Below are 22,210 nucleotides of genomic sequence, written 5' to 3'. Positions count from 1 at the left end.
ATTATATGCATATTTTTTTTTATTCGTTTACATGCATTTGCACCTTTCCCCACTTCCCAGCTTGCTGCCGCACAGGAAGCTCGATGGGAATGCTTTCCTACCACTGATTGGTTGCTTCAAGCACCCAATCAGTGGCAAGAATTTTCAGACCATGGATGAGGAGGGCAGTCAGTGTTCCAGATTCTACATTTTGCCCTTTAGGAGGAATGTATGTTAAAGAACTCAGTTAGTGGGGCTGTCGGGCATTTAAACTGTCCCTTTAAATAATTTTTCTGGGAGAGATCTGGGCATTCATCACTAGTAGGAACGATGTTTCTAATGCTGTGTTTAGTTACAATAATGTTATAACTAAATTCAGTTACAAAAGTTCAAAAGAAAATAAATAATCAGAGTCCTTAGGTTTGGAGGCAAGTATAATGCAGGAATTTGGTAACCGTCTTAGCTGCGTATAACCATACGGTTCTAAACGGTAGGGGATGCCACGTTTAACCAGCTCATACCTAATTAAAGCGGTCTGAATAAGAGGGGGGGGGTTGGAGGTCATCAAATCACCACTACGGAAACCCTGCCGAGAAGCCATTTAAATAGAAGTAATTGGACTGCTGGTGGTGTGCCGGATCTAAACAGACACTTAAACATTTTTATGCATATAGAAAATAAAAAGAAAAAATATGAAATGCTTATAAGCAAGGAATGAATTTATTTCCATTTTAACAAGTTTCCTACTTAATATACTAATTATTGATTTACAGTTTATCAATAAAAGACCCAAAACGGGAAAGTGTTTGGAATGCGCATCACATATCAGACGCTGATCCTTCTAGTTTAGTACATCAATCTTAATACTCGTGGTTATTAGCCAAGGATATAATAAAGCTGCTTTCATTATCTTCTGTGGAGTAACTAACAGAAAGATTGATGGAGAAAGTTGTGCCGACTACTTTTAAGACTCACCATTTATCCATTTAGCTCCAGGATCATGGATTGCAAACTCCCCATCGACCAAATCTTGTAGTGATACCTTTGCCTTGAGTGACAGGCTATTATCTTCAACTGCAAAAGAACCCCAAAAAAAGAGAGCGGTTATTATTATTATTCCTCAAATGACACTCTAGGGTTAAAGGAACACACAGGCACCCATTAACTTGAAAGGACATTTAGGCAAAAAGTCTGGCTACTGCAGACTGTGTGAAATGCAATGTAACGCAATGAAAGATGTGTTCTTAAAGGAGAGGTGAGACACTGATCGATTACTGGAGGATCTTGTACACATCATTTGTGAGCATCATCTTGAAAGATTAGAAATGGTAGTTATGAAGGGAGGTTAAGTATTTCAACTCACTAACTTAACCATTCCTGCAGGAGAAACCCACTGAAGTTGGCCGTCCATAACACAAAGTAATAATGGTAAGTTGAGATGTTCGATTCACCTGAAAGTTGGCAGATTAGTGAATTAACCTTGGACATTAAAACATGGAGTCATATTGTTAAAATGTAATACCTTGATTGTGTTCCTCATCATTGTTGGGTCCATCGCTGGTGTTATCTTAACATAAAAGACCCCAAAAGGCTGTAGAACATCCTGGCACTCCAACACCTCTTCTAGTATTGCCCACCAATCCCCACATGTGGACACTTGGCCATGCTTAATGACATCATAACTTGAATTCTTTAGCCACACGTATGAGCACGACATGAGAACCAGACACACGTTGGCAAAAGACCTAACATAATTGAGTCTTGCGTACCTATGCATCAGATGTAGAAAGAGTCATTGATAATACTTTTCTGGCTTTTATATAATTGCAGAAATGATTATATTGGCTAAAACGATGGTCCCACAGACAACACAAACTTCCATTTCACGGTAATTGCTCCTGATTGGGGTTATACGCATTAAATAGTACCTTGTAATGGGCAATTATTTTAATGGCAGCAGTTTATTGAAGATATCATTGTGTCCCTGGGAGATAATGATGCTGTATTAACAGATATGCTTTTGTTATTCCACTCAAGTATTTCTGAGCGCTGCCACAGAATTACTCATGTGGCAAGAGTACTTAAGACTGGGATCCATCAGTCAATATTTATCGTGTAGATAGCACCGGGCAATTTATATCGGGATAGCCCACCATAGACTTACAAAAGGTTTAGGAGAGATATGGGGTAAAGAAAAAAGGTTTGACTTGTCTTATACTAGCATTATTGTTATTATTATTATGTATTGTTTTATATAGCGCCATCAAATTCTGTAGCGCTGTACAATGGGTAGACAGGACATAACACGTAGTATATAACATAACAATTTTACTTACAGAGACAACAGCTCAAAGGAGCTTACAATCTAGAGGGATTTAGGGTGTATTACACAATAGGTAAAAGTGCCGTTGTTAGGGATAGGCCAGCCACACTAGTAAAAGTATTGCAGGAGAGGGAATAGGAAAGGCGATATAAAGGAATATGGGAGGAAAGGGGTTAATGTGCTATGTTGTAAGTGTCCTTAAAGAAGTGGGTCTTGAGGCATTTTTTGAAGGAATAAAGGCAGGGGGAGAAACGGATAGACCGGGGGGGGACATTCCAGAGGATAGGGGCAGCCCTTGAGAAATCTTGTAAGCGGGCATGAGAGCTAGAAATCAGAGGAGAGGATAGACGGAGATCATTGGATGAGCAGAGAGACCGGTTAGGAGAGTATTTAGAGATGAGTGAGGAGAGACCGGTGAGGAGGGTATTTAGAGAGGAGTGAGGAGAGACCGGTTAGGAGGGTATTTAGAGAGGAGTGAGGAGAGGCCGGTGAGGAGGGTATTTAGAGAGGAGTGAGGAGAGACCGGTGAGGAGGGTATTTAGAGAGGAGTGAGGAGAGACCGGTTAGGAGGGTATTTAGAGAGGAGTGAGGAGAGACCGGTTAGGAGGGTATTTAGAGAGGAGTGAGGAGAGACCGGTGAGGAGGGTATTTAGAGAGGAGTGAGGAGAGACCGGTGAGGAGGGTATTTAGAGATGAGTGAGGAGATGTAGGGAGGGGAACCGCTGTGAAGGGCTTTAAAAAGTGAGGATTTTGAAATGAATCCTGAAGCGCACAGGCAGCCGGTGAAGAGACTGACAGAGGAGAGAAACGTTAGTAAAGCGATGTGAGAGGAAGATAAGTCTGGCAGCAGCATTCATGGTGGATTGTAGAGAGGCGAGACGTTTAAGAGGGAGACCAGCTAAGACAAAGTTACAATAATCAAGGCGGGAGATAATGAGCGCATGGACAACAGCCTTAGTGGGAAGGGACAGCAAATGAGGAGACAGGGAGATGATAGCATGGAAATATTACAAAATGTTCGTGGCTGTGGGATTTACAACTTGGATAAACAGTAGTCCTTGTCAGTGGTGGATTATGAACAGGTTGGACCCTGGGCAGTAAACAATTAACAAGCAATATGGTTAATTCTTCTAACCCATTGTGTGACTCCAATACACGTTTGGTTAATGAGGTTCTAAAATAGGAACGTAAAGAATTTCCTTCTACCTACTGGCATAAATCCCTATAAACATCTTTGCTTAAATAATTGGGTTTTAAATTTTTTTTAATTTTTATTTGCTCAAATATTTGGTGGTTTAATATGTAGGTAGCATATATATATATATATTTAAAAATGAATAAATGTCATTTCAAACATTTGTCAAAAATACAGACTGACAAGGCAAGTGTAAAAATGTTTCACAGATGCTATATTAGACTCCGCTGCCGCAGGCTGTGGTTATGCACATGGCAGGTGACCAAAAAGAATTACTTAGTGCTGTCACATTAGCCACGTCTCCATGTAATTTACAGCATGAAACTAAAATAGCGCCTCCAACAAATTGAAAAAAAAAAGGAGTAAATAAATGCATAATCTATGTAACTCACGCAGATGCGTTTATTTTATAAATCCATTACAGACGTGGCTTGTGCTTTGGTTCAAATGTCATTCTGATTAAGTGGTGCAAGAATCATACCTGGAACCTTCCCATTGAGCTGACCCTGAGACTCCCCAAATGTTAATCCTTAAATAGTTATTGGGAAAGGTTCTATCGAAGTGACCTGATAATGGTGCCAACTGAATGGTTGAGGTCCCCCTTCCTCTCCATACAGCTCACCTCTTTGCATATAAAATCAGTGCAGTTCAATTATGGAACAATGTGCTAAAAAGCATGTTGCACAAGCCTGGTAATTAATAATCACAGAGGTTATCAATAGTCGTATCTGATTCACAGGTCCCACTTCAAGCTTTGGGGACTCGGAGAAGACATTACTGTCTAGTGTCTCTCTTTAGGAAGGACAGACTCTCTTTGGGACCCCAACTCCCTCTATTCCCTTCCCGTTGTCTCTTTTCTAGGAGGTAAGAATGAGGTCAGAATGAATTTAAAACTGGTTGTCATAAGGAGAACAATAATATTGTATGGAGTAGGTATGGGATCAATAATGGAACGTACTGAAAAGGAACAGCTCAGGTATCCTCACTTTACAAGGCATGATCGAGCCACACTTAGTTAAGTCAAGTCCACAAACTTTGGAGGGGAACATTATATTACATGAATACAAAAGCAGCACTTCATGCCAGGACGTAATATTAAGTCCTGTGATAACCTGATGCGGCAGGGAAGTTTTAGTTGTTTTATATTTTCCTTGTAATTACAAAAAAAAAATCTTACATTATTTCCAGAGCATCCAAGTTCCTAATCTGAACCCAAAACATCTGCCCCTCTTTCCTCCCCTGATGCCCCTCTTTTGTAGGAGGTCAGAATGTTTGCTGGGTATGAGGGCATCACAGGGTTCTAGAGCGCTAAAAGCCACAATAATGTGTATAGCAACAGAAGACATGCCTTCCTGCCACTAGCCATTTTCCTGACCACATCCCTTAAAGCTACGGTGTCTCTTTTGGCATGTGTTGGGGTATATACCCTAACAACCTGGGGTCCTGGACGGGCTGCTTTTACACCTCTGGAATATATGCTTTGTAAACATGGAACTTGGTGAACATTTTGTTTTTATCAACTGTTGTGCTGACATTCTAAATGAAAAATTGAAAAAAATAAATAAAAATGAAAACCTTTTATTGACATGGTTATTAGTCTTGTGTGTTGGGTTTGATGTAACAGTCTTGCATGCCACAAAAAAAATAACATTTCAAGATTTTTCTATTCATATCTCGGATCATACCGTGCTCCCTCAGGCCTTGGGGAATCCCTTACGACGAGACCCCGCGTTTAAGGCCGTTCTGCCACGGAGTGGACATTTAGCTTCCTTAGGGAAATTTTCACAATCTATGTAACAATCTCTCCAATACGGCAATGAATAGAGGGAAATGCCTTTTGTCGTAACAAATGTCTAGCCTGGGGCACAGAGGAACGTGCTGCAGAGGTGCGGATACAGACGGAATCGAAGAACAGAAAAGCAACAGCTCTCAATTACCTGCAAATATAATTATTTCATCTCCAATTCATACTTTAGCACTAAAATGGCCCCGATATCGCTGTTCACTGAGCATTACGTTTCTTTGTATAGGCTTTTGATTTCACCCATAAATCCCACTTGGCATATAGCACGTTATAGAACATCGTGGAAGCAATTTCCAGTTAGTGTTGGAAATATTGGCAGTATTTTAAAGTGTATTCTGATCGCACCAGGACAGGGAGGGGTTGAAAACGGTTACCTTTTTATTTTTTCTCTGTTATTTCTACACTTCTAATCATACCATTCGATTTCACATAAACAGCTGTCAATAGGCTCGAAATCACGTAAAAAGTCTTGGTATAGCAGTCTGTGTTAAGTTGCTGAGGAGCAAGGAGATACCTTCAGGGCCAAATAACGGGTTAAACGGCTCTGATGGCAGACTAGGCAAATCCCCAATGGCTTGGTGGCCGATAGGGTCTTAGACTTAACTATATTTCTGCTCCAGAGTACGCGGCTTCTGGATAGGCGCTGCCTGCTGCTGCCTGACTTTAAAACATGTGTATGACTCGGGTTATTTGGTGGCCATTGGCCTTAAAGTGCCAGGGCCAAAAAACCATTATTGTGCTGTACAAGTCGTTATTTGCAGTGAGTGTTTTGAAACAGTATGTGATATCCTGAACTCCTTAAATAGGAATTATTGAGATACATTTTCTAAGTAGTTGGGAAGGGTAGGCACATCAGCAAAACAAAAAATATAAAGCAGCTTCATACACAAAAATGAACAATTAGCCTCAGAAATAATTATCTACAGCTTTCATGCCTAATCGTGTCTATTTACAAAGGTGCGTTGCGTTGACAATGGAGTTGAGATGCTCGGGGCTGAAATTCAGCCGCCCATCTATACAGCAATGCGAAGGTGTCTATTGAAGGAAAGTTCAAGTCCATTCAAATCCTGACCGGCAGCTGTTACTTTAAAAAACAATCACCAAATATCTGTTTACTGAAATATGACTGAATTTGGTAGAATTACAAAAAAAAGTTTAAAGGCAAGAAAAAAAAACCAATTTAACTAATCCAATGTCCAAAATGACCAAAAATTCCATTACAAATACGACAACCGATGCAGCCCACAACTTGACCATACACGTTCGACAGCTGAAACACTCAATGATCCCTTCGGCAGGAGTCACGTTTAATACTTGACTCATCGGTTATGTAATTCATTCAACTCGACAGCAACGCAGCTTTCTGTGGATATACAAGTTGAAGTGGCTTAGTCTAGTTGTGTTGGGTGCCAACAAGTTAAGTAAGTTGAGTTACCGCTGTGACATGAGTAACAGCGTGAACCATGGCGGATATACCTTGAAGAGTCTCTCTGCCTTTTTCTTGTCTAGCACTATGAGAAACACAAGCGTCTAAACATACACTGCTTGGTTATCTTTATGTATTTATATTACCGATAATAAAAGCCTAAATCCAGTATTTGGGCATTCTCGGGCTATATGTTGCCTGCTGAAATTAATTTCCCTCTATAATTACCGACTGAATGATTTGCTGGCGACAAGCACCCGCATATTGTTAAGGAGAATATTCAGTGGTCTATTCATTGACATATCCCGGTGAAAGTAAATGATAAACAGTCTCAGCCATGTGATGGTGACAGATGTAAAGTCAGTGGATGAAACCGGCGGCGCAGTTAAGCACTCCCAAGTATATTTTTCAGACCAGATGCTGGAACTCTATGGTGCCTAAAATGAATTTGCATTGTAAACTTAGAAATAACATTGGCAGAGTCAAAATATTTTCATGCCAACACTATCTTTTTCTGTTTCTATCAAAATCCTAAATCAAAAGAACGGTGAATCGAGACGGAGCACATAGCTGAAGCCGGAGCGCCAACGATTCCGAGAGAACGTCATTCTGATGCCACGGGACCCACGCCGGTTTCCAAACCTTCCATGATTTCGGAAACATCTGCATGGCGGTTAACAAACTAGCACGCCTACCCGATAAACATTTATTTATAAGGAGCCAATTCGTTTTTGATTTAGATTTGAAACAGAGCCCCTAGACATAGCAAACACTCATTATCCCAGCTGATGCACTTAACGCTAAGAATTTAGAACATGAAGAGCATTGGCTTCAGAGATTTTATAAAGCATGCGTTCGCTCACATATTAACAGGGGGTGGGCCGGCGGGTGTCGGGTGGGGGACAGACCCCGTAATATAGGTTTGATAACTCATCATCACCTCTGAGGAAGCCCACAGGCAAAACGCGTCTCAGTTATAAGATCAGCCAAAGGCTCCATTTTGATTGGTTGGGTTTTCTTACATGTATGTAGTGTATGTACTTGTACACGTAGTATAAAAATGGAATACATTGTGTTTCATATATTTGTTACTCTGTTTATTGTGCAATAGACATAGCAAATGCCTCTCCCCAGCCCGGAGAAAGAAGAAAGGGATCCAGGGACTCCAAATTAATCCTGGAGAGTTCCAAGATAACACCACGTAGCACGCAACATATAAGTAGTTTCCATGGTTACTCGGTTTTTGTTACTTTCTATGACATGTCTAACTTTAAATTTGATACAATTATTTTGTAAATGTATTCTAACGTTACACAAATGCATTTTCTGATCTGGTATCCCATCGGTATATTGCACAGCATATTGTTCATGGCAACCACTAGCTTTGTATGACATGGAAGGTTTCCTTATGTTTTCTTAAGTATTCTTTGCTTGAAACTACTTCTTAAATTCATTCAGCGAATGCAAAAAATACATTACAGTCCAAAAAATCAACAAATATAGTTCCCTTCGCACCTCTGCCGAGATGTCACTATCAGAAAGATAAAAATCAGCAAGATTTGATGTTTCTGGCCTCCGGAAAATGACATTTCAATGGAAAAGTACTGATTTTTATAAGAGACTCAATTAAATTCAATGAGATTGCAAATGGTAAAAATAAATGAGAAACCGTAAGAGTTCACATCTGCCTTCGACTCCACTGGTCTTAGTAATCATGCAATATCCACACGTTCATCAAACGCAAGATGCAGCTGCAGGTCTTGGCACTTGTGATAGACAGGTACAAGATGGGAAAGCGGTCTCACGGTGTACAATGAGTGTTTTTTAGGAGATACATAGAAAATAAAGGGAATACCGGCTGCTTTTCTATTGTTAAGAATAAATAAATACGTCGTATAAGACGATTAGGCTTGAGGCACGGGTTTGGAGCAGAACTGTTTTCAAAGTTTTGTAGGAAATATTAAATCGAGTGTTTTTTTTCTGATTTGTATGCAGTTCGCATGCAAAACAACCTAGAAAGTAATATCAGTGTTCAATAATTTAAAGATACTTTCATATGTCGCATTTTTTTCTTTTTTTACATTTTTTCCTAGTCTGCTGTTCTTCTTAACGACCGCGTGTACAGGACGAGGATGTTGTATCGAAAACAAGATGCTCTATGAATTACTTATATATACATATTTGGGAACCCTCAGGGTTGACTCGGAGTCTCCAGGTGAAGAGCTGCTTTCCTGGGTCTCAGCGTCACTTTCCTCTTTATCCCAGCATGGGCGTGGTGTTTGACCACACCCACTATCTGCCCCTTCTCCTCCTACTGGGGCTAGCCTGCCCTATGCATGGCTAGCCCCACCTCTGCGTAGATAAGCCCTGCCTTTTCATGAAGCCCCTCCCACAGAAGACGGAGATCTCCGGGCAGCCTATGCTCATTTAGCGATACCAGTAGATAACAAAGTCACGTAAAAATTCTTAGCAAAGCTCTTCGGGAGAACTTGAGGACAGGTGATTAAAATAAGATAATTTTGTCATCCTTTCCCACAGATCTCAGCTTTCTTGGGGTAAATTAATCTTTAAATCACTTTGAAACAAAAAACACCTACTTTAGGAAAAGCTGTGAACATGACATTTTCCTCGAAGGAGAAGCTTGCACTTTGCGTTTTACCAAGTAATACATTTGCTTTAGTTATTTGTGAATTCTTATTCAGAGGCTCTGTAATAAATGTTTCTCAGACAATTTTGTCCACTATTCTTTGTTCTAGGCTTGAAGTATAAATAATAAATGACATTTCTTCGGAAAACATAAATATTACTACTTACATTTTGTACCATTCACACAAAGTGACAATTCTTTACCATACTAATAAGGTGAAAGGAACATTAACAGTCATATTTCCCCAAATCCCTTTGGGGCTTGTTCATTAAACACGGATAATAGCATCGGTGCTGCATCTCATAAAGCTACATATTCAATTAAAGTTTAAGATCAGAAAGAGAAGAAAGGTTAATCAGTATTCCATGCGGTGACACAAATGATATGTAGAGAAAAATCAAAAAGATTAATATCTAGAAATATAGAGAGATCAACGTACTGAATGTTGGGATTTGCATATTTTTCGACCAGTTTAAAAAAAAAAAAAAGAACAAAATGTAGGGTTCAGAAAGCGTCCCAATTTTCGAAAAAGAGGGCTTTGTTCCAAAACATCTTAAAGAACCCATGTGAGTAGATGTTTTTTGCTAAGGATAAATAAGTTATAAAGAGGTTACATAATTAAATGAAGGGGTATTCATACATTACTGCCACAGTATATTAGGTAATGTCGCTCTTGGAAAATGTTAAATGTTGCAAAGTATAAGTCCGACACATAGGTTAGCAAGGGCCAGAAATCATGAAGACAACAGAGGCATAGATCAGATCTTCTAACCCAGGGCTCGACAAATCCCAGGCGCCAGGTCGCCATGGCGACAGAGAATTTTGTCGTGGCGCCTAGGTGTTTGTCAGCCTCTTACATCTGCAAAAAATTGCCCCCGCGTCACCACGCGGGGGCGCTGCTGCTGCTGCTGCTGTCTGCCCAGAAGTCTGGGCAGACAGCACGGCCACTTCGAGCCCGCCCCCGAGCCTGAGACCCCTCCCACGGAGTGATCCTGTAGGCAATCATGTTTTCAGCTGCCACAGGCAGCTTCAGGGAAGGGGGTTGTGTGTTGTTTGGGTCCCCACACAAGTGGGGATACCAGGGGGGTATACACACCCCCCTGATGCCTGATCGCTCCATGAGGGCGACAGTGCAGCGTTAACCCCTTCAATGCTGTGATCGCGGCATTTAGGGGTTAATTCCCGTTTTGTAAGGGGCTCTGCTGCTGGTGGTCTGCCTGGAAGCCCAGGCAGACCAGCAACAGCAAAAACGAGCCCCCAAAAGCCCTTTGGTGACTCCTGTAGGCATGGAAGCCCACAGCAGTCATCAGAGACTCCCCCCTGCAATGGCTGCTCTATAGACCAGCAATTGCGTCCCAGCCAGAGGCAGCTTCTGGGACAGGGGGAGAGGGTTCTTTGGTCTCCACCAGCCCCAACACCCCCTGCTGCCTGATCGCTCCATGAGAGCGACAGTGCAACGTTAACCCCTTCAATGCCACAAATGTGTATGACACATTCGTGGCATTGCAGGGGTTAACATTTGTCCCCAAAAGCTTGTGGGGACTAAATATCAGTCAATGCTGTGCTCCAATGGAACATCAGCATTGAAAGCGTTAAAAAAAAAATAATATATATATATATATATATATATATCAAAAAAATAAATTAAAAAAAAACAGCACTGACCTGAAAGTCCAGGGTGCTTCCAGGTCAAATGCTGTGAACTTTTTTAGCTGGCGCCTAGATTCACAACACGTGTCAAGCCCTGTTCTAACCTCAACTATCCAAGGAGACCCTTCCATCAGCGATGGGTGAAAACATTAACTCATGTTATAAAATGGATTGAAACCTCATGGGAAATATGAATAGAATTAAGGAGGGTTCCTTTGTACCAAGGAGATGGTCAGCTCACCCTAGAAACTTGTTGCTTCCACGCATCCTATTGACGAAGCTACAAACAGAGTATGGTTTACAAGTCTTCTCATGTTACTCAAGACTCAGAAATCATCGGAGCTCCAGTAACCCTCCCAATTATGGACTCATAATGTGAACCTAGTGTGTGTACTCATGTATCACTGTGATTCATGTTCATGATTGGAATGAAAATCATGATAAAAAAGTTCAAACATAAAAATGGTTGAAAGTTCCACCTTCTACCCAAAGTATCAGACGGCCACCTACGTCACGTTCATCATGACACATACATTAAAACATACATCTTGTCAGCGAGCTGATACTGGCCGGTTCCGAACTATTTTTCAGACATCAGGATTCTAAATGGAGAAACTGTGTAATATTCTAGAGAACCCTCCCATAGAATTTTCACCGTGAGATAATTAAACACAAACATTAAATAGATTTTCAGGCAAAATTGTAAGTATTTTAAGTAACACAAATTAATCAACACTTAAACACTCTAAACATTATTCTTTTTAGAGAATAGCAGGGCTGCTTCAATAAACGAATGATAAAACTAAGGTTTTATGGTGATGCTAATGAATTAGACATTGTAATATATGCCTACCCATCATGTACCTGTTCCCTGGTGGCGCCGCTTTCAAAAGCCAAGACTCCTAAACTTTACAAGCTGGCTTCCCAGTATGACTTTCACTGCCTGGTGCAGGCACTCCGTCTTGGGGTGCGCAATGGTCAATCACGCATCTGCCGAGACCGGTATATTTGATGTGACCCCAGACAAAAAAATCTTTGATCTTCTCACTAGATGCACTTGTAATGTAAATATGTAAAGGGGGGTCCTGTTCAGTTTAGCTCTGAAGAGTTCCAAAATCCAGATTTCAGCACTCAGTCTATATGCGAGAAATTATAGGAAAACAAATTCCACACTGGAATCTCCAAGCCAGGAATATCAGTATGCATTCTGAATTTATTATATATTATATATGATATAAATATAATATATTATATATGGTATATATATATATATATATATATATATATATATATATATATATTATAAGAGATTATATATGGTATATTATATATATATCATATATATATATTATAAGAGATTATATATGGTATATTATATATATATCATATATAATATATTATATATATCATATACAATATATAATATACAACAATATCTATATTTATCTGAATATCCCTTGTATCAATGCATTGTTTTTGCTGCCATGTGAAAGACAGGACACTAATGACCCACACATCACCACTCAGTATTCTGGGGATGTATATGGCGACCCACAAGTTCATCTGACATACATACGTCTGATCTACAAAAATAAATGATTAAATTATTGAATGATAACGCCAATGTTTATTAACTGCTGAAAATAACATTACATTTTTTTCCCCAAGCATTAGAACAGCTCTGTAATGAACACTTAATTTGGGAACATATGGTATCCCTAAACACATTTATATTTGATGTCCTTTTGTTCATTCATCAAATATCAGAGCGCACCCAGTTCACTCGGCTCTATTTGGGGTTAATTCTCACTCCCTTCCTTGCTGTATTGAAGCCCACCTTGTACGCGTTTGCCCTGCGTGTTTACAGACTGAGCGTTCCGCGTTGCCTTTGATATTAAGGTCGAACGGTTGAAGTTCGGGAGAGTCCTTTGCACTTAATGCTGTGCTGGACCCAGAAACAGCAGGGAAGGTGAGAAAAACATTTTGTATCAAAGAGAATGTAAAACAAAGGAAAAACTAACATTAACGGCAAACTATGACCATAGGTGCCAACAGTCCCAATTTGATGAGGATAACCTTCATAGAAAAAGTGCATATTTTTTAACAGATGACCAAAGAAAGGCATGTTTGCTAAATGGGGCTAACCTTTAGTATAACTATTTATATTACTACAAGATTGTTGTTTTTTTTTGGTAATTACAAGGAAAATATAAAACAACTAGCACTTCCCTGCCGAATCAGGTTATCACAGGACTTAATATTACGTCCTGGCATGAATTGCTGCTTGTGTATTCATGTAATATAATGTTCCCCTGCAAAGTTTATGGGCTTGACTTAACTTAGTGTGGCTCGATCATGCCTTAGTTCTATTATTGATCCCATACCTACTCCACACAAGGCTGTAAATCGTCGATATTATTGTTCTCGTTATGACACCCAGTTTTCATTCCTGCACTCATAACGCATAACCTAATGTCCTTATAATCCAAACGCCCAGAATGGGAAACGGGAGATATTCCAGGGTGTACGGGTGGTGGATATGTTTAAGAAGTTTGGGTTTTACATATAATAATAACCTCATAGGATTAAAAACGCTACAAAATTAGTTTTTATATTTGCAAATTACTGACTGTGAAAAATGTCTATATATTTCCCTCGAATATCTAGCTAGAAATTAAACCTCATTTATTCTCTAATATGAACAAATGGGTCAATTAAAATGCCCATTTATCACTAACTTCCATAAATATTACTTGGAATACACGCAACTAATTCAGACTAAGAATAAACAAATATATTGCAGTCCATAAATCCTTTATTTTATGGTGGATTGACTACATCTAAACCAAAAATAATTTGCTTAAATATAATGTAAATATTACATTTTTTTAAAAATAATACTTCTTTATATAAACAACGCATTATAACTTTATAAGGTACCAAAAAAAGTCTAATTTTAAAATGATTATAGTCTCTCTCTATTAAAAACATGAAGAATTCATTCAAAAGACATTTAAAAGCAGTATAACAAGTCTGTTAGGGGTTAATAGGTCTTCCCACCAAATATAATCAAATTTAAACTAAAGCAACTTCAAAACATTAAATATATATATATATATATATATATATATATACATATATATGAATGAAAATGAAATTGTGTAGACGAGAGAGGGTATAGACATGAAGAAGATACGGTTTCATGTAGTAGAGAGAAGGGGCATGTAAAGTAAGATATTTAAGGATGGGTGATGGTAGAAGAAAGGCAGCTACTAAGAAATACAGAGGAAAGTAGAGATAATGGCAAGTAAAGAGGTAGTACTTGGGGGACAATGAATAGGATGGACAATAAGATATGAGAAGGGCAACATATCGAAGCTCTAAAAACCATTACACGGTGCACATATCTTCATACAGCAAACACTGGCCTCGCTTCTGTGATTATAGTTTATCTACTTTCTTCTTTCTTCCAGTTTAGAATCTAATTTTTTGTTTAGGAATCTTTCTACGGATCCTGAATGCTTGTTAGAAGACGCCGGCCATTTTGTTTAAGATGTCAAAACAAGCTGACAAGGTTATCGTACAATAAGGCTTATTGCAATTTGTGGATGACATGCAGGTCCGCGCTCCCTCCAAGAAGACACATCTGCTGTGTCGAGAGGCATTACCAGGCGCTTCACTGTGAGCTATCGGAAAGCGAATGCCTCGAATAGACAGCTGGCGGAGGAGCGAGTGATATTTTTAGAAGTAAGGCGTAGGATAATAGATGAAGCCTTTTCTGAGCCTTGTGACGAACGGCGTGATAGAAAACCAATGGGACAAAAGTTCTGACCCATCTCACATGAGAAAGTGTAGCTCTTGCATACGTTCTCCACTAGCAATTATTGGGTTAACTGTGCACAGAAATAGGTTCTTCCACTTTTTATAAATACAAACCGTTGGGGTTCCAAAAGAGAAGGTAAAACAGACATATGTCACTACAATTCTAGAACTATAATTATTGAGAATCATTCAAAAAAAATCAGGTTTTGATCATTTTTTTTACTATAAAGTTCTACGTTTAGGAGACATGGGTTATAATTTTTGTATTTCTTTATGCGTGGTGACATTGTTGTACGTAATCAATTCAATTCAGTTGAAATGCAATACTATTACAGGTCCAGAATATCAGTTCTTGCATTCATTCTTTAATCTAAATTGCCATGCGATCCATTAATAGCGATGTCCGGTTTTCCCACTGTACAACGCTGCTAAATATGATGGCGCTATATAAATATAATAAACAACATAACACTATAATAGAGTATAAAAAACACACTGTGGCGTCAGAATGGTAATTAAGTGGCGGTAAAGCCCTGACTTTTGCATCATTGCTAATCTGTGCAGTCATGAATACACATCGACTTGGTCACGGAAATTAAATCTCCCAGTGTTCTAATGATTTTTAGAGACCACGCTGATTATACTTGGTAATAAATGTGGCCTCACTATCACCGTGTCTCGGATCAGTGATATCATCAGACTTATTCTCTGTGGTACAAGAGAGCCTTGTCCTATCTTCAATCAATTAGCATTAAAAACTCTGTGTGTTTGTTATTCTTAAACAGTTCTCTTTATGTTCATTTCCAGAATTTATAGTACAATATTGATGGATTATTTTTTTTTTATAAATGAATATTGATTTAAGTCTAATCTTGACAGCACTCCAAATATAAAGCGGGACAATCAGGCTGTAGCGAGACATGAGCCCAGCTTAATTGATCTGTACGTGCGCAAACGTACCGCCATCAGATTCTCCAATTCGGCTCCCCATAATTCTGCAAACCAAGCCCCTCAAACATGACTTATTTTTCCCGAATCTAACTTATTTTTGCATTAGAAGTCTTGTAGACTTCTCTCAGCTGCTTCTCTCAAAAGTATATCTGCCATTAAAATATATTTTATTCAGAAGAGATCTTGTAAATGGTCCTTGTTTTATTCTTTGCGTTCGATTACAAATAAGTAGCAAACTCAATAAAAACAGATTTCTATAACATTTGAGTTTTAAATCCTATTAGTCCAAGCAGGTAAAGAACCAATGCTATCCTTCGACTAAATTGTCTACAAGAAAAAGTAGCGAGAGGAAAAGTCCGGATACTCCAATATATAATTATATAGTCACAATTATCATGTGTTAATTGGTAGATGGTAGATCCAAGATGGACCACACAGGAAGTTCTATATGTCACTTCCTGTGAGGAGATGCAGTCAAGTGATGTGATGTCAAGTGTTGATGTCATATATATAGACAGGAAATAATAGTTTCAAGGCCATAAGACTAAGCGCCATAAAGTACCTAAAGGCTTTCTATGATAAACAAATTCAAGTACATAAAAGTACAAGATAGAGGAGTAATGTTAGAATAAGAGGTCATAATCCAAAACCAGAGGGTCATAGACTTACTTTACTGACAGGGTAGAAGATACATTGGACAGCCACCCAGCAGAAGTGGCAGAGGCAACAATAGTGAGTACATTTTATGCATAGGCTAGGCATGTGGCTCCTGAATCTTAAACAACACCAAGGGTCGATTAATGTTTGAGACTTTATACCAGGAAAAACAGGCAGACAAAAGACGGGCCAAATGGGTCTTACCTGCCATCAAATTCTAGCTTAAAGAATTTAAATTGAAAAAGAAAGAAAGAGGATTATTCTGCATAACGGGATTTCTTCTACTCTCACTTTCTATAATGCTTTTAAGCTCGGTGTCAATAAGGACAAGCCGAATGTAGGATAATAACCTTTATTAGCACGACACTCTATCCGCAGGCAAATGGCACGATGCATTCAGTGGTCTCTGTTTGATGTTCTATACTTTGATACAAGTTAGTTGTCTTTTTTTTTTTTTATATATACGCAATTGAAGGATCCGTATTGTTGTTTTATGCTTAGGTTTAGGACTACCAGGAGAAATTCACTGGTACTTTGCAAATTAATGATTCATACCCAAGCTCAGAGAGAAAATATATGCTTTCACGCCAAGGTCAAAGAGTTCTCTTGCTTTGCTTGGGTGTTTTTTTATAGCACACTCTCATCACGGCCTATTCTGAGATATCAGCAAAAGTTTATACCTTAAACCTTATCTTAAGTTAAAAACTTTTTTATATCAAAGAAAATAATACAAAATCTTCATAAGTAATTTTAATAAAATAGCAATAATAAAAAGTAATAATAAATAATATTAATAAAAAAAAAAAATACTAATTTTAAAAAATAAAGTAATAATAATAATAGTAATTTAACAAAATTAAATAATAATAATGGTAAAAAAACTAAATTCATAGTTCACAAAAACATACTTTTATTAATTAATTGGTGTATGCATATTTAGATGAATTTTTATTATTTATAATTATTTTTCACAAAAACATCAATATATTGCAAGGCTAAATTTGTTGTCTTTTGTGTGTTAATGAAACCATATCATCGTAAAATGATTCTTATATTGTTAACATATAAGAAAAACAAGGCTTTGCGTTCTTTCTGCCAATAAATAAAAAGGTTATTTCGAAATAATGTTTTTTTAATGTATGTTTTATAAATTTAGTTTTGTTTTCAAGCAGAGTGTTTAATAATTGCGTTATTTGGCACATTCCCTATTCTGGAAATATATTTGCAGATCTTGTAACGTTTAAATCATACTGTAAATGGCATGAAATATTAATACTTAACACTCATCATATTTTGGCTCCTCTTTTGGGTCCAGATGGTGATTTAAACATAAACCCTGCTGTATCTTACTAAGTCCCTGCCGGGTGTATTTTTGTGGCTCTTCCTGTAACGACGGGTCATTGTAAGCGTAGATTTGGCAGAGCTCTGATTTTTTTTTAGCATGGGAAGTAAAAGAAAAAGACAGAAGGTAAATATTATCTAGGTCTAAGGAGCTTTACAGAGACATGGCTTAACAGCGTTTAGTTTTTAAAGGTATATATGGAACCAACATTTAGCAGAAACATTGCGATATAACGAGCTGGATTCAATGCCGGAGATAAATAGAATCCAGATGTCCTTCTGTTTGATTCTAGAATGTGCAGAACAATGGTGCGCACCACCTTTTATGACACTACAAAGGGGATTGTGGGTCACGCACAGTCATGCGCAGACCACCCAGCCGCCATATTGGTAGTTGTGATCCCTAATCTTTATTTTAAATATCTTTTATAATATACATTTCGTATAAGAGAAGTGTTAACCCCCCCCAACAAAGTCATTTTTCAATGACAGGTGCATTCTATTTCTTAACCCCTTAAGGACAATGGGCGGTCCCTAAACCCATTGAAAACAATGCATTTTGAGCCCATACATGTACGTGCTTTGTCATTAGGGGGTTAATAGAATATTTTCCCCTGTATATACCTAATTCTCGAACGAACATAAAATCCTATCTGTTAGTGATCTGGCTGAGCGAGGAAACTCCTAAGCAGTTTGGAATAATCAAGGAGAATAAACAGCTTTGTCCAGATGGCATTCAACCCAGGGGATCTAAAAAAAAATTATTACTTATTCAATGGTAGACTTAAGTATTTAAAACTCAAATACAAGTTCAAGAGCGCGAAAAATCGTGTTAAATAAAAGCAATGCAAAAAAAAAGAGAAAAAGGTTAAGACAACTGTTTCCTTCTACAAAAAGGCTTAAAAGGGATGTTATGATTAAAATGGTATAATCACATTTGCCTTGAAGCAAAGAGGAGATTAGCACTCAAACGTACATTAAGTCTGCTTATAGAACAGAACTGAGGTCGAGGTCAATAAGTTAATGAATAAACCCCAGATCACAACTGCTCCGGTACCAAGGAAATTCATCCTGAGGCTTCTGGCCGCTTGCACCAAGAGGACCTCTTTCCTTAACGAAAGACTGGTTGGTTGTCTTGTTTTAATTCAGCATACCTTAGTATCTGATTAGGCAATTTATCAATGTAGAACTCCTATTAAACTACATTTAAAAACAGACTTAAAGGTGAGTTGCTCAAGAAAGTTTTATACCTATCCACATTTAGTTGACAATCCAGTGGACATTTCACAACAACCGGTAGAGACACCTTGTAGTGTTTGAGCCACAATTCAACTCGGCTCCAGCCACTTTCGGCCACAGTTCGACTCCGCTCCAGCTATAGCTCAACATGCGGTTCAAATGGCCCAGCAAATGTAACCAGCAGTAACTCTAGAAGTTATGACAATGGTTGGAGCCGCTATCTAATGGAACAAGGACGGCGCCGGCAGAAAAGTCATACAGAAACAGTTATCTGTACTCTTAGCCGACGACTAATAATATAATCATTAATTCACAAATATTGAATATAAATTATAAAATCACCTAAAGTCCTGTAGTGTCTAGACGCCTTTTTTTCTCATTCCTAAAACAATTCAAATATAGTAAGGCCCCAGAAGAATTTCTTTAGCACCATTCATGCTTCCTTGGACAACCCCTGCGTATGGCTCGCCAAATCTAATCTAAGACTAAGTATACAAAGTTTCTCCCTCCCAAAGAATCAGCCAGAACCTGGTATTTAAAAGCAAGGATTCAATTTCTTCTCCGGATCTGGGGGTTTTGCAGTAATTACAATTAATACAAGATTAGGTATCTTCTAATAGAGGAGAAGCAGGCTTAGTTAAGCCCAACAGTTCAAGACAGAGACAGAACATCGATTCAGGGAGCAATATCCGACATTAGATGACACTCCGGTGTCTTGACTAAAATGTCTAATCAGGAGTAAGAAATCTGCGCATGGGCTGCAAATAGTTCAAAGCTTCGAGCAATTTGTTCCAGTTCCAAATTATAAAGAAAATGGGGTAAAGTATGCAACTCTTTCGAGACGGCATCTAGACCATTATATTTCCGAGTTGTCTGTTTTATTACATGAAAAATTTCCATTTTATGCTGATGTGTGTTCAATAAAAACCTGTTTATTAAGCCGCTTGATCTAATAAAACGTTTCCAAATACACAATAAAAATCCATGTCTGCCAGTTATGAGACAGAACGTCAGCTTACAAATGGAAAAGTTAGAAATCGACGTTATCTGGCATCAGCCGCCATTAATTGTCCTCGCGTTTACTTGTACCGCAGATTTTTACAGCATCAGCTCGCTAACACCAAAAATTGTTGTTTTTAATACCACTCAGAAGAAAAAAATAAAAAAATGCTGAATAAATTGTGTACACGCGAACATAACCTTTTAAAATTATAACCGGCGCGATACATTATGCAGTTGTTTGTGCTTTTAGTTAAATAAATTATTCATCTATTCCCATTATTTTAATATTTTTTTACAATAAATAAGAGAAATTGCAGTTGAAACAAAAAAAAGATAAGAAAATATGTGCAATTAGAAGATTGATGCGTTTGTGAGGTTTTCTTTATGTACCACGAATGTAATCACTGTATTATAAATGTATTTTTTTTTCCTTGATAAGGGAATATCAAGGTAATTTAATGCATAAAATATGGATTAGACGGTTGCACAGTAAGTAAAGTTGAAAAACAAAGGTATGAGATCATCAAGCTCAATCTTACTGTAAGACAAACTCACCGAAGATCACTCTTCATTCATTATTAATGCAAGAAAAAAGGGCCTGTGTGTTATGTTTAGTTCTGTAAAAGTGCTCGGCGGAATCATTTCCGTAATAGATTTTAACGTAATGGCTGTGGAGATCATTATAAAAAGACATCATAATAGAATACAAGTAGCCACCCTCCATCTCCTGATTTCTGAACCAGAAATAAAACAAATAATGAATAAAAGAGAAAAAAGATAACCAATATAAAAGAGGGGGGGGGGTGCATGCTGGCAAAATATTCTAGTGCCCAAACCTATTCTGAATATTAATTCTGAACATATGGGACGGGTTGGTGAAAATTAAATATCTAAAACTACTAAGCCATGTTATTTGCAGATGTTCTAATTGATTTAAGCTCCTAAGGGGAGGGAAATGTACTCCATCTATATCAGCATACCTGGGAAGCACCGGTTCTCCAGGTCAACAACCGAATCCTCTGGGTCCTGGGGTCTTGATACGCCCTGCTCTCTGCCCATTTCCCCTTTAAATGGGGGGTGTTTTCCATGATGTCAGTGGGACCGCCCACCAATGTCAGTGGGACCGCCCACTGACGTCAGTGGGCAGTCATTGCCGCGTTCCGCAAGGGAAGGAGTGAAGAAGTTCCCAGGTATGTAAATCGGTATCACTTAATATATAAAGTTATTGTCAAATGGTGCCATGAAAATTTGAATGATGTTGTTAGTTTTCACTTTTGTAACAGCGCTACGGAATCTGCTGGCGCTCTATACATAAATGTAATTTTTAACCGAAAAATATGAAATCCTCAATGCAGAGATTATACAAAAAAAAGGCGAAATAGGCCTGAATTTCGGATTTCACCAGAAAATCAGTGCTCTCACAAGGGTTAACCCTCTACGTTCAGTTGGCACAAGGCCTTTCTTTAAGAATTCAGCCAAAACTGAGCCTCTAGCCCATGTCAGTGTAGGCAAGATTGCACCGAGGATGGGAGAGCTGAAAAAAGAAGGGTGGTACAAGTAGGACTTGGCTATAAATCGGTGGTCAGCCCAAGGTCAGGACAGGCAGCAAAGAATCACATTTGATTGGTAAGCTTGGCATACAGGCCAAAGAGCTGACACTTTGTAGTGTTAGCTATGCTTGTTTCAACAGGAGAAATAACTAAATAACGATGGAAGGTGATTAGCAGATCCTAGAAACACTCACAAGCAATCAGAAAGCCAAGTGGCAAAGAGGATCAAGTAATAAACATATCAAATAACTACCATGTATGTGCAAGAGGAACAGTAACCATTTATTGACGCTCTCTGATACAATCAATAACACTTTTGTGAATGGTTTCTAAGCAACGCAAACAATCGTCGCCATTCAAGCTATTGTCGAGAAATCCATGACCAACATTGTTTGACGAGTACAGATTATCAGATATATAACTTGGAAATATTTGGGACACAGGGTTTCTGCGTACGAGACTAATTATGTAGGAGAATTGGAGGACTTGAATTCATGTCACGGGACTGTAAGGGAGAGTTTTTCGTGTTTCAGGGACATTTCTAAAGGATGCCTGCTGAGAAAGTGACAGATTCTGTTAGACTGACCCAAAGACACAGGCAGACAGGGAAGACAGGTTTTTGAT

General features: G+C 38.4%; 1 protein-coding gene across 2 annotated transcripts in view; it reads right to left on the bottom strand.

Annotated features, from left to right (window-relative positions):
• LOC149275907 (A-type potassium channel modulatory protein DPP6-like) overlaps nt 1-22,210 on the bottom strand; it is a 366,925-nt gene that overhangs the window by 124,839 nt on the left and 219,876 nt on the right. For both annotated transcript variants that reach the window (XM_089504156.1, XM_089504157.1), the window contains exon 3: nt 955-1,053. In XM_089504156.1, coding sequence (XP_089360282.1) covers nt 955-1,053 — 99 coding nt within the window. The remainder of the gene's footprint in view (nt 1-954; nt 1,054-22,210) is intronic.

The sequence above is a fragment of the Sceloporus occidentalis genome, unplaced genomic scaffold (assembly GCF_023333645.1).
Source record: "Sceloporus occidentalis isolate IW3139 unplaced genomic scaffold, rSceOcc1.0.p SCAF_258, whole genome shotgun sequence".
Taxonomy (NCBI): Eukaryota; Metazoa; Chordata; class Lepidosauria; order Squamata; family Phrynosomatidae; genus Sceloporus; species Sceloporus occidentalis.
The sequence above is the reverse complement of the archived record's forward strand: the minus strand, read 5'-3'. Positions and strand labels throughout refer to the sequence as shown.